The sequence below is a fragment of the Camelina sativa genome, chromosome 5, assembly GCF_000633955.1.
Source record: "Camelina sativa cultivar DH55 chromosome 5, Cs, whole genome shotgun sequence".
NCBI classification, from domain to species: Eukaryota; Viridiplantae; Streptophyta; class Magnoliopsida; order Brassicales; family Brassicaceae; genus Camelina; species Camelina sativa.
Window position 1 is genome coordinate 13,210,423 of NC_025689.1, and position 14,702 is coordinate 13,225,124.

Consider the following 14,702-nt stretch of genomic DNA (forward strand, 5'->3'; position numbering starts at 1 on the left):
AAATTACATTTCATAAACAATAACAATATTATTCATTTATTTACCACTTTTATACATTTTTCTCATTGCATTTTTTAAACTTATGATTGGTTTAAATTAAATCGATTAGTCTAAAAAGTATTTTTTAATCTATTTAATGGTATAGTGATGTAGATGATAATGTTAAACATAAAATATGTGAATTTGATTTTTAGAAACACAAAAACACATCAAAAATTTCTACACCACCTTAAAAAATTTTTCCAAGTTCAAATAATTCACGGGTGAAACGTATTTTACCGAAAGTAAACGCAAATTTGAATAAACAAAAGAAAAACTTTACTTACATATTTTGTTTTACACAAAATAAATCTTAAATTTCAAATAATAATTTTGCTCATAATATTTTATTTAAATCGATTTATCCTGCACATAGTGCGGGTTCATATCTAGTGGGGTTTTATTTGGGTTATGGGGTATTTGATTAAAGAACAATAGTGTGTGTGATTTGTTAGATATTGTTAACATCAAAGAAGAGACCTGCGTTTTTTACTTATTTGGAGGAAATAAGGAGAGTAAGAAAACATTTTTTTTCGTATCCTATATAGTTGATTTTGAAATAAACTAATGTTAAAACAAGCACACAATATTTGTGTTCAGCTATATTTTTTGTATATGTAAAAAACTATATTTTCCTCAGTCTTGATGCTATGAATTAATATTAATTTTAAGTTAATCTTTTATTATTTGTTAGATATTATTCTCAATTGGGGAAAATGGTGTTAACATCAAAGAAGAGACATGCCTTTTTTGACTTATTTGGAGGAAATAAGGAGAGTAAGAAAATGTTTTTCTTCGTATCCTATATAGTTGATTTCTAGATAAACTAACGTTAAAACAATCACACAATATTTGTTTTCAGCTACATTTTTTGTATATGTAAACAACTATATTTTCCTCAGTCTTGATGCTATGAACTAATATTAATTTTAAGTTAATCTTTATTCTTTGTTAGATATTGTTCTCAATAGGAGAAAATGGTGTTAACATCAAAGAAGAGACCTGTGTTTTTGACTTATTTGGAGGAAATAAGGAAAGTAAGAAAACTTTTTTTCTTTGTATCCTATATAGTTGATTTCTAGATAAACTAATGTTAAAACAAGCACACAATATTTGTGTTCAGCTACATTTTTTTATATGTAAACAACTATATTTTCCTCAGTCTTGATGCTATGAATTAATATTAATTTTAAGTTAATATTTTATTATTATAATATTAATTTGTGTCAAGTATTAGAAAATATGATTTTTGGAGAGACTTCACAAAATTTTTAAAACCCTGCAAATATTGAAGGAAAAAGTAAGCTATCGACTGTATTGAACAAGAAAAAGAAGATGGCATGTGCACAAACTTGTAGTGGATTTGTATAAATTACAAGCTTGAACAAGCTGTTAGCAATGATTTAAGACGGTATGTCTTACTCTTACTATATCCTTTTGTTAATTTTAATTAATGATTAAAGTTGTCGCATAAAAATTAAGATATTATGTAAATTTTGTTTTCCTAAATTAAAGTATTATTAATTATCTATTTTTTTAAAAAATATACCTCTAGATAAAAATCTGCATAATACAAATGATGATAAAATACATATAATTAATTATGTATTAAAATTTAGAAACATCAAATAAATTTTGTATGAGATAATAAATAAGAAATAACTACTTAATTATTTCAACTAAAACTTTTTACTGAGATGTTCTATTTATTTTATTTTGCATCAAAACATGAAAAACACATATTAAATATTTTTAAAAAAAATTTGCACATTAAAAATTAAAAATTATATATCTAGATTTAAAATATATAAGAATTAATAAAATTATAAAATGAAATATATCTCGCGCGATGCGCGAGCCTACTTCTAGTAGATATATATAGTGAACATCTCAAAGTAAGTATTTGCACATCTCAAAGTTTAAAATCTTAATCCATAAGTTTGAAAAAATAATATTGTACATATATGTATGAGTTGGTAACTATTTTTTATTCTTGGTATAGTTATATTTCTATTTGTCATAAGATTTATTACAACTTCGTTGCAACAAATTAATAATTTTATTCGTAAACTATAAAGGAGAAGAGTAGTATAAGGCTAGTAATGTAATTAGTATTTGTCAAAACCCTATAGACTAAGTCTATATATATTGTACATCCTTGTCATGAATGAATATACGATCCTTTCATAATATAAACTGCAAAGACAACAAAAAAGAGAAAAAAAATCATAGAAAACTATCGTGAAATTTTGTGATGATAATGGTACTTAAATAAAGAAAAAATCGTTTAATATTTTACCTTCAGTAAAACTCCTTTATGGAATCGGCTACTCAACGTCACCGAAATTGTTTTCGTAGGTGATTTAGCTTACCTTTGAATACCGGTTGGAAGGTATTTTTTCAGAAGTCTCCAACCTCAGTCAGTTGCCATGACGGTACCTAGTACTGTTGTCCATGTGTAGTCAGATTGTAGAAAGGTGCAAAGTTATTCCTAATAATAATTAAAATATTTAAAATTATTTTATGACATGAAATAATAAGAAAATATCGTAGCAACCTTATGAGTGTAACCTTTTAATATAACGTTTATGAGTATTGTTTGTCAGTTGTTACTCTTTTGCTAATTATTAATTATTCTTATATCTCATTAGTATATGGTTCGTTTGTTAAGGTAAACAAAAGTTACTCAGTAATTTTCCTACTTTTACACAAGTCATATAAGTTTTTTTATGAACACATAGAAAATTACATACATACAGTACGACTGTACGAGCAAGCATAAAATATCTTCATAACTCTCCAAAATATAGCCTCGTAAGTCCTTTTATGTGGGCCGCCGACTGTTCATTTTATTTTTTCCTGATCTCCTCACGAGAACTTATGGCTAGATCCGATTGTGGTCGACAGGTCATCATCATGATATCTGGAAACTTGAGATGAGGGAAACTGACAGCCAGGAATGCCCTATCATGGATACGTGTGGTTGAAGTCGACTTTCGACCTGTTGGCAATGTGAGTACGTCTGTACGTGAGGTGGGAAGTTTCAAAATTTAAACTATGACGACTAGTCTATATAAGATGTGTGATCATCGCTGGTAAAAAGTCATCACTGGCTGAAAACTAGGTATGGCAACGAACTCTAGATGGAGTCTTGGAGGGATGACGGCTCTTGTCACTGGTGGCTCTAAAGGCATCGGGTCAGTCCCCATTTTCATAGATTTTTCTATTATCTTTTATTGTATTATAATTTAATTTTCTAAGAACTAACTATGTTTGTGTGAGTCATGAATAGGGAAGCTGTGGTGGAGGAACTGTCTATGATGGGAGCAAGAGTCCACACATGTGCAAGAGACGAAACTCAGCTTCAAGAACGCTTACGTGAGTGGCAAGCAAAAGGGTTTCATGTCACCACTTCTGTCTGCGACGTTTCTTCTCGTGAACAACGAGAGAAACTCATGGAGACCGTTTCCACTCTCTTCCAAGGAAAACTCAATATCCTTGTAAGTTTACATACATAAGCTTCTCCTCTTTGAGATTGGAATCCCCGTTGCGTTTTTATGGTGTTTATGTATACTTTTATAGGTCAACAATGCCGGTACGTTCATAGTCAAGCCGACCACAGAGTATACAGCAGAAGATTATTCGTTTATAATGGCGACAAATCTCGAGTCAGCTTTCCATCTCTCGCAGCTCGCACACCCTTTGTTGAAAGCATCTGGTTCAGGGAGCATCGTGCTCATGTCGTCCACTGCTGGAATTGTGCATATCAATAATGTTGGATCCATTTATGGAGCAACCAAAGGTACCGTATATAGTATACATGTACCTCCTTAAAATATATATAATATATTCCTTGTGTTATGATACTTACATATAAAAGTATATAAACTCATTTAGGAGCCATGAATCAGCTGGCTAGAAACTTAGCTTGCGAATGGGCGAGCGACAGCATAAGGGCTAACGCTGTTTGCCCATGGTTCATCACAACTCCTTTGGTTAACGATGTAAGGCCAAAATAAAAAGTTCTCCTAGTTCGAGAAAATGGAAAAAAAAATGAAAAAAAAAATATATATTCTGATCTTAATTACTGTTAAAATTTCTTAGTGTCTCAATGACAAAGAGTTTAAAAAAGAAGCGGAAAAGAGGACAGCGGTAGGGCGTATTGGAGAGGCAAACGAAGTATCACCGCTTGTGGCATTTCTTTGTCTTCCTGCAGCTTCTTACATTACAGGCCAAGCCATCTGCGTTGACGGAGGTGTAACTATCAACGGTTTCTCCTTCAAGCTTGTGCCATAAAAACACATATATGCAAGTGTTCGGATTATATATCAACCTACGTACGGGTTATGGGTCTGTGCTGTCTTCTTGTTAATTCTTGAATATTTATGCATATGCTTTGTGAAAAACTGATCGGGAGTCCAATATTCTGAAATGCGTTGTCTAAAATTTCGAAATAATAAAAGTTAATGTTGTTTTAAATTTAATGTTTGTAAAGTCTTGATTTAAACATATTAAAGGAATAGATAGCCTAATAAAGTAAACAAAGCATCTCATGCGTCTAGTTTTTTTTTTTTTTTTTTTTTTTTTTTTTTTTTTTTTTTTTTTTTTTTTTTTNCATGCATCTAGTTTTTATGTGGAATATATCGTTTTAGCCATATATAGAAAAGAGAAAACATGACGAAAAGGATTGTCTTAAGTAAATAATTGAGCTTGGTATTGCAAAAGCGAATGACCAATACATGGGCATGTGGGCGTGAAAAGGATCATGTTTATACAGTATTGAGGTCTGGTCCAATTTGGTAGATAATAAGTGAAATGGTCCCCGAGCAATGACAGTTACAGCAAAGTACTGTTTTGTAAAAGACATTACTTGCAAATATGCCCACATTTCAAACGTTTAAATCTTTTAGAAGGCTCATATGTTTATTTTTGTTCACATTTCTTTTATTGGAAGGCTAAATATTTTGCTTTTACCCTAACGCCTCAAATTATATATATTGACCAAGCTCTTTTTACAAAACAAATGGTATTGGAACAATAAGTTCAAAATCATTATATGAATAGCTAGAAGGAAGTGATTTTGGTTTAAAGGGGTTTCAACTTGCTCTTTGAATTGAATATATGTGTGTCTAAAACTTGAGCTTGTATTTTTTTAAAAAGATTATCTTGTAAATTGTAACGTGGTCCCGTATTGTAAACATCAATTAAATAAAATTGCTGATGTCCAAAAAGGAAGTTTGAGTAGGCGAGATAACGACGCTGATCAAGTGGAATCAAAATGCATTTATGGCTTTTGTTGATCGCATAAGAGTTGCCTAATAAGGCAATGAAAGACAATAAATGATATTTTTATCAGGAGGCAGATGAGCAAAATTTGATTTTGACTCTTGACGCTTGTGAGAGCAAAAAGTTATATTGGGAAAGGTGTCATTCATTCATACAAGTGATTCGTAATTCTTCCTATTTTGAGTTCCGCTTTTGTGCTTAGACCCTCGATCTGAAAACCAAATATCAAACCTTGCAAAACAAAAAATTATTCTCATATATATATATATATATATTTTTTGTCAAGGATTATTCTCATATATATGTCATGAAAATAAAATTAAAATTAAAATCTCATTTGTGGCATAAGTAAAACGTTTCTTAATGAGGATTAAGTGATCTAGCCAGAAATAAACTTGGCTGATATAGAAGAAGAAGACTAGAAACAAAGATACTGAGAAAGAATAAGCTGATTTGGTCCAACCTGACAACTAGACTTGGTCTGTGATATTTCTCTATAAGACGATGAGTCTATGATCTTCACTGGAGAAGCTGATTAGAAATGGCTAAGCCAGGAGAAAACTTGAGAGACAAATCCAGATGGAGCCTTGGAGGCATGACCGCTCTTGTAACCGGTGGCTCGAAAGGGCTCGGGTCAGTCCATGTTCTCCTACCTTACCTACTTTTCTAGTTCAATGCTTCTCTCATTTCAATAATATTTTTTTTTGGTGGATCTTTTGATGCTATTCCGTGTTAAACATACTTTTTACATGAACTCCAAGATCTTAAACATCTATATTAATCAAATAATAGAATCATAAAGAGGGTTAAAGTAATACCTCCACTCATTGTAGAAATGATGCTTACTTGAATGGTTTCTTCTTCTTCAATGGCTTGAAGGCTTGAAAGGAAACTCTTAAATGATCTTTAGGTGGAAGATAAGGTTTCTCTCCCCTTTTCTATAAACTATTTTCTTTATTTGTTGTTTTGTTCTTGTGATGATTTGTGATGGAACAAATCATCTATTTATAGGAGGGAAGAGGACCTTACTCCTCATAAGGGTTTTGTCTTCTAATTTAATCTCAACCATCCATCATAGTAGAGATGAAGACAGCGGTGACAAGTGTGAGGACAAGTGTCTCGTATTGCTTCAAACACAACATGCAACTTCACACTTGTCCTCTTATAAGCTTTAGCATGACATGTAGCTTAGTACTTGTCCTTATAAGCATAAGCTTCACATGTAGCTTAACACCTGTCCTTTTAGTTCCCAAATGATTAAAACAAAAATATAACAAACCCAATTAATAACCTACTAACTATAAGACCACATACATGGGTAAGAAATAATTATTTTCTTACATTCCGATGTTTTATAATCAAGACAACCCTAAAAAGAGCAAAGCTTAATGATGTGTCGACTAAAATTTTATGTGTGCTATAAAACAGAGAAGATGTGGTCGAGGAACTAGCGATGTTGGGAGCAAGAGTCCACACATGTGCCAGAGACAAAACTCAGCTTCAAGAACGCTTACTTGAATGGCAAGCAAAAGGGTTTCAGGTCACCACTTCTGTATGCGACGTTTCTTCTCGTGACCAACGACATAAACTCATGGAAAATGTTTCTTCTCTCTTCTATCAGGATTGAGTAGAGGAAGAAGATGAGCTCGGACTCGAGCAAGAACAAGAGAGAGAGAGTGAAAAGATAAAACTGAGCTAGAGAGAGAAAAGTTAGTTATTCTCATTAAATCTGTAAATGTGTGATTACAATTGTTTATGTACAAGATTAGGATTAAGTAAAAGGAAGCTTAATCCTACATAAACTATACAATATATAAACCAGTTAATTAATCCCGGTTTACTATTCTAATACACCCCCTTAAACCTTTCAATCCGGATCCAGAGAAGGATTGTAAAGGTTTGATAAACCCATTCGATGAAGCAAAGAATGAAATTGTCGAGGCTGTAAGGGCTTAGTCAGGATATCAGCAAGTTGGTTTTCTGTACCAATGTGTAATGTCTTCAGGTTCCCAAGCTTGATCTGATCACGCACAATATGGCAATCAATCTCAATGTGCTTCGTCCTTTCGTGAAACACTGGATTTGTGGCAATGTACACAGCAGATTTGTTGTCGCAGAAGAGCTTAGCAACCGAAGTAACTGGAGCTCGAAAATCTCGAAGGAGTTGCTGAATCCATAGGACTTCTCGAGTAACCTCAGCCATGCTCCTATACTCAGACTCTGTACTGCTATGGCTCACAACATGTTGTTTCTTAGATTTCCAAGAAACAAGTGACTTACCAATGTAAACACAAAACCCAGTAATTGAACGCCTTGTATCAGTGAAAGTTCCCCAATCCGCATCCGCAAAAGCATTCACACAAGTCTCATTAGATGTAGAGTAGAATAAGCCTTGACCTGGACTACCCTTGATGTACTTGAGAATCCGATGTGCAGCTTGCATATGAGCATCAGTAGGGAATTGTAAGAACTGACTGAGATGGTGTACAGCAAATGTAATATCAGGTCTTGTGATCGTTAGGTAAAGAAGGCGACCAATAATCTCCCTATAAGGCCGTGCTGAATCCAAAAGAGTTCCTGTGTCTTTCGTAAGGTGAACATATGGATCCATAGGAACAGTAGTTGGCTTACATGCTAATAATCCAGTGTTCTCCAGTAAGTCCAGAGCATACTTTCGCTGACAAACAGATATACCCTTGCTCGTTCTTGCAATCTCCAGCCCAAGAAAAAATCGCAGAGGACCTAAGTCCTTGATTTTAAAAGCTTGAGCAAAGACAGCTTTAAGTGCAGCCAAATCCTCAGCATTATTACTAGCAATAGCAATGTCATCAACATACACTAAGACTACTAGAAAACTAGTTGCTGTGAACTTAACAAACAAGGACGTATCTGCCTGGGATTGTAAGAATCCATCATCAAGTAAGACTGAAGTAAACAAGCGATTCCACTGCCTAGAAGCTTGTTTTAACCCGTATAGCGACTTACGAAGGCGGCATACAGCATTCGGAGGTAAGACTTGTGAATTACCTGGAGTGTAGCCTTGAGGTAAACTCATATATATCTCCTCATCAAGCTCACTGTGTAGAAATGAATTAGAGACGTCCATTTGATATAACTCCCATCCATGTGTAGCTGCCAGTTCTAACATAAGCTTGACACTCGTTAGCTTCGCCACAGGAGAGAAAGTATCATTGAAATCAACACCTTCCTGCTGAGTATATCCCTTAGCCACCAAACGTGCCTTGTATCTCTCGATAGTACCATCAGAATTATATTTGATGGTAAATACCCATTTACAGCCAACAACATTCTTTCCAGGGGGTAAAGAAGTTACATACCAGGTTCCATTTATCTCCATCGCATCCAATTCCTTATTAACGGTACCTTTCCATATATCAGACGCCATGGCTTCTTCAAAAGTCTTAGGTTCAGTCTCCATTGAATAGGATAAGATATAGGAACAATAATGTGGGTTGAAGCGATTATATGATAGAACAGAAGATAGTGGATATGGTGTAGTATGATTAGGGGGAAGAATAGATGAGACATTAGCCAATGCACAATGATACTCAGATAAGTAACTAGGGGCTTTAGCATTTCGTTTTGGTCTCTTCGTAGGTAAAGAAACAGGTGTAGTATCTGGTAAGACAGTAACTGGTTCCCTATGTTCCCAGTCTCCCTATTTTCCCTAGTTGGCACTGATGAAGATGATGAATGTGCAGAATGAGGTACATAAATAACAGTATGAGGTAAGCCAGTCGATGTAATAGATGAAGATGGCATGTTAGGAACAAAAGGGATTGGATGTGGTAAAATGGTATGTGAGAATATATCAGCTATATGTTTTTCAGCATCAAGATATGGGAAAATATGCTCATGAAAAATAACATTGCGACTAATGGAAATTACATTCGTAGCTAAGTCTAAAACTTTATAGCCCTTGTACCCAGAAGGGTATCCTAAGAAAACACTAGACTGTGCTCGTGGTGTAAATTTTGTTCTATCCTTTTGCAAAGTACTAACATAACAAAGACAACCAAAAGATTTAAGAGCTGTATAATCCGGTTTCTTATGCATTAATTTTTCAAAAGGTGAAACATTATCAAGTAAAGGAATTGGTGTTCTATTTATGATGAAAGCAGCAGTAGTAATGCAATCACTACAATAGACAAGAGGAACATTTGATTGAAAAAGTAAAGCTCTAGCTACATTTAATAAGTGTTGATGTTTTCTTTCTACTACAGAATTTTGTTGTGGAGTGTAAGCACAAGAAAAAAAATGAAGCATGCCATGTTCTTTTATAAGATATTTGAAAGCTAATTCGGGAGCATAATTCAGTTCGAATTGCCTTTATCTTTGTATTAAATTGAGTTGCAATAAGCTTCATAAAAGCAGGAAAAACATGAGTAACTTCACTTTTATTTTTCAACATATAAATCCAAGTCATCTTGTACAATCATCAACTATTGTAAGAAAATACCTATATCCTTCTATAGACTCTACTGAAAAGGGACCCCATATATCTAGATGTAACATATCAAATGGTTTTTCAGAGACATGATTATGAAAAGGAAAAGATAGTCGTTTTTGTTTAGCTAATGGACACACTGAACAATGATCTAGACTCGAGACACTTGTTTTATTAATAGAAAGATTACCAGACATAAGCTGTAACTTGGCGTTTGAAGGATGCCTAAGGCGTTGATGCCAAAGAATTCCTTCATCCACTAAGGATCCAGAGACTTGATTATAGGAGACTTGATTGATGACAGGAGACTTAGCAGGTGTAGATAGGGAGTGTTCATTCAAGATGTAATGATTGTGAAAAAGGTTAGCACTCCCAATCATCCATCCCTGAGAAGACTCCTGTAAGAAACATGATGTAGGATAAAAATGAGCAGAGCATTGATTATCATGCAGCAAAGTCGAAACACTAATGAGATTAAAACGAAAAGATGGAACATAAAAAACGTTGTAAAGAATCAATGAATCAGACAAATGAATGGTGCCAGTTTGGTTAATATGGAGTCTAGTTCCATTAGGTAAAGCTAATGTGATGCCAGAGACTAAAGAAGTTTCCCTAAACGTAAAGAGATCATAACAAACATGACTAGTTGCCCCACTATCAATCATCCAAGCACCATTAGGCAAAACACTATGAAGAGAAGATAGAACATGGTGTTTATATGTGAGATTACTATTCTCATATCTAAGATTAGAAGAGATATTAAAGACTGTACCAGAAGACGATTGAGGAGCCATAACCCCTAATTCTGTAATAGATGCACGAGAAAAAGAAACTTTAGGCCCTGGAGTTTCTGAAACCTGAATGCGTGATAATTGATTGACCATCGGTTCTGTAACCTGAACTCGAGAGAGTTAACTGATCAGGTCTTGAGCTTGACTTTGAGTCAGCTGGCTCACATCCAAGTTAAAAGCATTAACAGGAGCATGAGGATAATACGACATGCTTCCATCAACTTGAACATTCGCAACTACCCTTGGCTGTGTTGTACCAGATCTTGGACCAAAATTCTGATTAGTAGATTGCCCTTGGTTATAGAATTGACCTTGATTATTCTGATTAGCCTGACCACGAGGCATAAAAGAAGGTCTCTGAGTATTCAGTCCTTGCCCTGAATTGTTCTGATTTGGATATTTGAAACCAGGTGGATAACCATGAACCTTGAAACATGTTTGAATCATGTGTCCCATCTTCCCACAATGAGTACACATTGGTCTATTACTCCTTGGTCTATAAGTATTGTAAGCTGCTACATACTCACATGGTTCCACCATATACGATCCATTTGCAGTATCACCTTCATAACTACCGGTCGTCTGAAATGCTACATTATCAGACTTTACAAGAGGCTTAAGAGAAACAGTACGTTGTCTTTCATCTTGAGTGACCATGTTGTATGCTTCCTCCATATTTGGTATCGGTTTCAGCATCAAGATGTGCCTTCTCGTCTGTTCATAACTCTCATTTAGCCCCATCAAGAATTTGGTTACTTTACTACGATCCTGTAGACGTTCCCAAAGAACAGCTGCATTACACTCTTAGCGACCACAAGTGCAAACATGAAGCTCTATCTAATTCTTATATTCTTCCCATAGCGTTACATACTCAGTGTAGTACGCACTGACATCTAAAGAACCTTGTTGAATACAAGTAAGTCTCTGTTCAATCTCGTAAACACGAGGTGCATCATCTTGCTTGAAACGAGACAAGAGATTATTCCAGATACCTTCAGCAGTCGAGATGTACAACAAACTAGCTCCAATCTTCTTCGACACTTAATTCATTAACCAAGTGGATACCATATCGTTGCAACGTGACCAAGAACCATGAATCGAATGATCTACTGGAGGTTTCTGAATTGAACCATCAACAAATCCCAATTTATTTCGAACATTCAAACCCATCTGTACTGATCTACGCCAATAATGAAAATCTGAACCCGAAACAAGTCGATCCGAAACCAATTGCAACCCAGCATGATCAGTACTATGAAGAAAATAGGGATTCTCATATAGATCCGTACCTGAATCACCCTGGTTTCGCAAATTTTGATTCACCGAAGTAGTCGGATTTGGATTTGATCCCATATTGATGAAGAATCGAATTGATTATAAGAGATTGTTCTGATTAAAAGCAAAATAAGAATCGGAAAAACAATTAGGTCAAAGAAAGAAGAACTCATAGAGAATCGTATGCGAACACGAATTGAAGAATCACTAATACGATGAAACAACAAAAATCAAAAACAAAAGAGATGATGGAAGAGATGATGTGAGTGAGAATAAGCTCAGCTGAAGAAGCGCTCATGATCGATGATGCTCTGATACCATATCAGGATTGAACAGAGGAAGAAGATGAGCTCGGACTCGAGCAAGAACAAGAGAGAGAGAGAGAAGATGAAACTGAGCTAGAGAGAGAAAAGTTAGTTATTCTCATTAAATCTGTAAATGTGTGATTACAACTGTTTATGTACAGGATTAGGATTAAGTAAAAGGAAGCTTAATCCTACATAAACTATACAATATATAAACCAGTTAATTAATCTCGGTTTACTATTCTAATATCTTCCAAGGAAAACTCAACATCCTCGTAAGTTGATGTATCATAGCAGGATCCATATGGATCTGTAAAGAAGATCAAGTGATTATGTTGTGCGATCATTTATTGTGTTTGGTTTGGGTCTACGTATAGGTAAACAATGCGGGAACGGGTATAACAAAGCCGACTACAGAATTTACAGCACAAGATTACTCGTTTCTGATGGCTACAAATCTTGAGTCAGCTTTTCATCTTTCACAGCTCGCACATCTGTTATTAAAAGCTTCTAGTTTAGGGAGTATCGTGTTCATGTCCTATGTTGCTGGAATTGTACATACAGGTTCATCCATCTATGGAGCAATATGTATATACTCAAACAATGAATGATGCATCACGTGCTGAGACTTAATTAACTAATATATGCGTATATATATAAATGCGTGTTTTAGGAGCTATGAATCAATTAGGAAGAAACTTAGCATGCGAGTGGGCAAGTGACAACATAAGGGTTAACTCTGTATGTCCATGGGTCATAGCAACTCCTTTAGCTAACGATGTAAAGATTTCCTTGATAAATAATATTATTACATGAATCTTTAACTTAAGCCAAATGATTATATATATATATATATATTTTAGACAAAACCAATTAAATTAGTTCAAAGTTGTTTTTAGTCAAGTCATCTAAAAATTGAAGACAAGTCAAACATTTTTTTTTTTTATAACTTATATTCACATTAATGGGCCTCCCACAAAAATGGGGTAGGCTTTGAGAAATTACAAAGTATCTAACAGTTACAAAAAGAGGCACATCGGAAAATCAATGCTGTTGCCGGAAAAGGGGATCGGAACTTGCTGATAACCGATGACAGAGGCTCAAACACTAATGCCAATGGGTGCAAGAACGACGGCTTTGCGTCGGGAACACCAGATAAAAACCTTGACGTAAGCAACCAAATTCCATCGCAGCTTCTTCTTCGGTGACCCTCCTGACCCGCTACCGATCTGCCGGCATGCTCAAGCCACCGATCAAAGGCTCCGCGAAGACAGGTCCCAACCTAGCAACCTGCTCACTCAGAACTAACACCCCTCTTCTTCCTACAGCGACCACCGCGACCCCAGGTAAAACTCCTTAGATCCGGTCACGTGGAGGCAAATCCGTGGCAGCTAACAGAGGATGGTGGCTCATTTCACCCTCCACAAACCAATACCCACGAAAGCCCAAGAGATATAACATCCTTGGCTAACCACCGCAACAAAGCAACATACCCTCCTGTCTCCCACCGACTTCCGCCGCGAACCGCAGCTTCGATTGGGTGAGTGAGCCCCGAAAGAAGCTCCACCGCAAACAAACGCGACTTGATCAGAAGCTTCTCGACCCACCAAAAAATGAAGCCACAGACGCATCGGGAAGGAGACACAACCACACCGTTGTCGCCGGAGAAGAAGACTTACCCACCACTGCCTTCTCCTTGCATTTTCAAGATCTCCATTAAGCGCTGCCCAACCTTACCTTTCAACGAACCAAACCCTACAACAAAGCCACGCCTCGGCTGGAGGAGAGAGGACCAGATCCGACGTAAGAGACACCAAAAAAAGCGATCCACGGAGTGCATAAGAAGCACCCCCGACTCTCACGACTCACCACAGACAAACAAGCCCACCGAAGAGAGCACCAGAGGAGCACGAAGTCGCCAACCCCGATCTGCCAGATCTATCCACAGATTTGTCACCGTCCTCAAGCAACTTCACCGTAGAAGCTCTAGCGACCACACCCCGACAAGACTTCGCTTCACGCGCCGATACCTTCACCGGAAACCACCTCTTAGAAGATCAAAGACCAGACCGAAGATGAAGGACAGCTAAGCGGTGGGAGGAGGGGACGGAGAAAGAAGGCTTAAAAAGAAAGAAAACTAAAAGGAGAAGCCCTCTCTGGCGTCGGAAAGGTAAACCGGAGAGGCAAACGATGAGCCCAGAAAAAGTTCTCTAGAGAGGAGGAGAGAGTTTCTAGAGAGAGAAGGAGGAGAGAGTTTCTAGATGATTATATATTATTACTTCTTAATTTTAATTTTAAGGGGAAAATCTCTCAGGGTCTTAGGGATGAAGAATTTAGAAAAGCAGTGCAGAGTAAGACACCAATGGGACGTGTAGGAAAAGCAAATGAAGTCTCATCGCTTGTGGCATTTCTTTGTCTTCCTGCAGCTTCTTATATAACAGGTCAAACCATTTGCGTTGATGGAGGTGCCACGGTCAATGGCTTCTCTTTTAAGCCTCAACACTAAACCTTTGATTGTTTGTTTTCGTTTGTAATTTC

At 36.0% G+C, this 14,702-nt stretch overlaps 2 protein-coding genes across 2 annotated transcripts; both read left to right on the forward strand.

Annotated features, from left to right (window-relative positions):
• LOC104786776 (senescence-associated protein 13-like) lies at positions 3,126-4,492 on the forward strand. The gene is made up of 5 exons (XM_010512224.2): positions 3,126-3,236; positions 3,332-3,539; positions 3,622-3,841; positions 3,937-4,043; positions 4,144-4,492. The coding sequence occupies exons 1-5, from the start codon at positions 3,166-3,168 to the stop codon at positions 4,333-4,335; spliced, it is 798 nt and encodes a 265-aa protein (XP_010510526.1). The 5' UTR covers positions 3,126-3,165; the 3' UTR covers positions 4,336-4,492.
• LOC104786777 (tropinone reductase homolog At2g29150) lies at positions 5,675-14,670 on the forward strand. Its single transcript, XM_019245283.1, has 6 exons — positions 5,675-5,958; positions 6,754-6,935; positions 12,414-12,439; positions 12,542-12,747; positions 12,830-12,944; positions 14,479-14,670. The coding sequence occupies exons 1-6, from the start codon at positions 5,867-5,869 to the stop codon at positions 14,668-14,670; spliced, it is 813 nt and encodes a 270-aa protein (XP_019100828.1). The 5' UTR covers positions 5,675-5,866.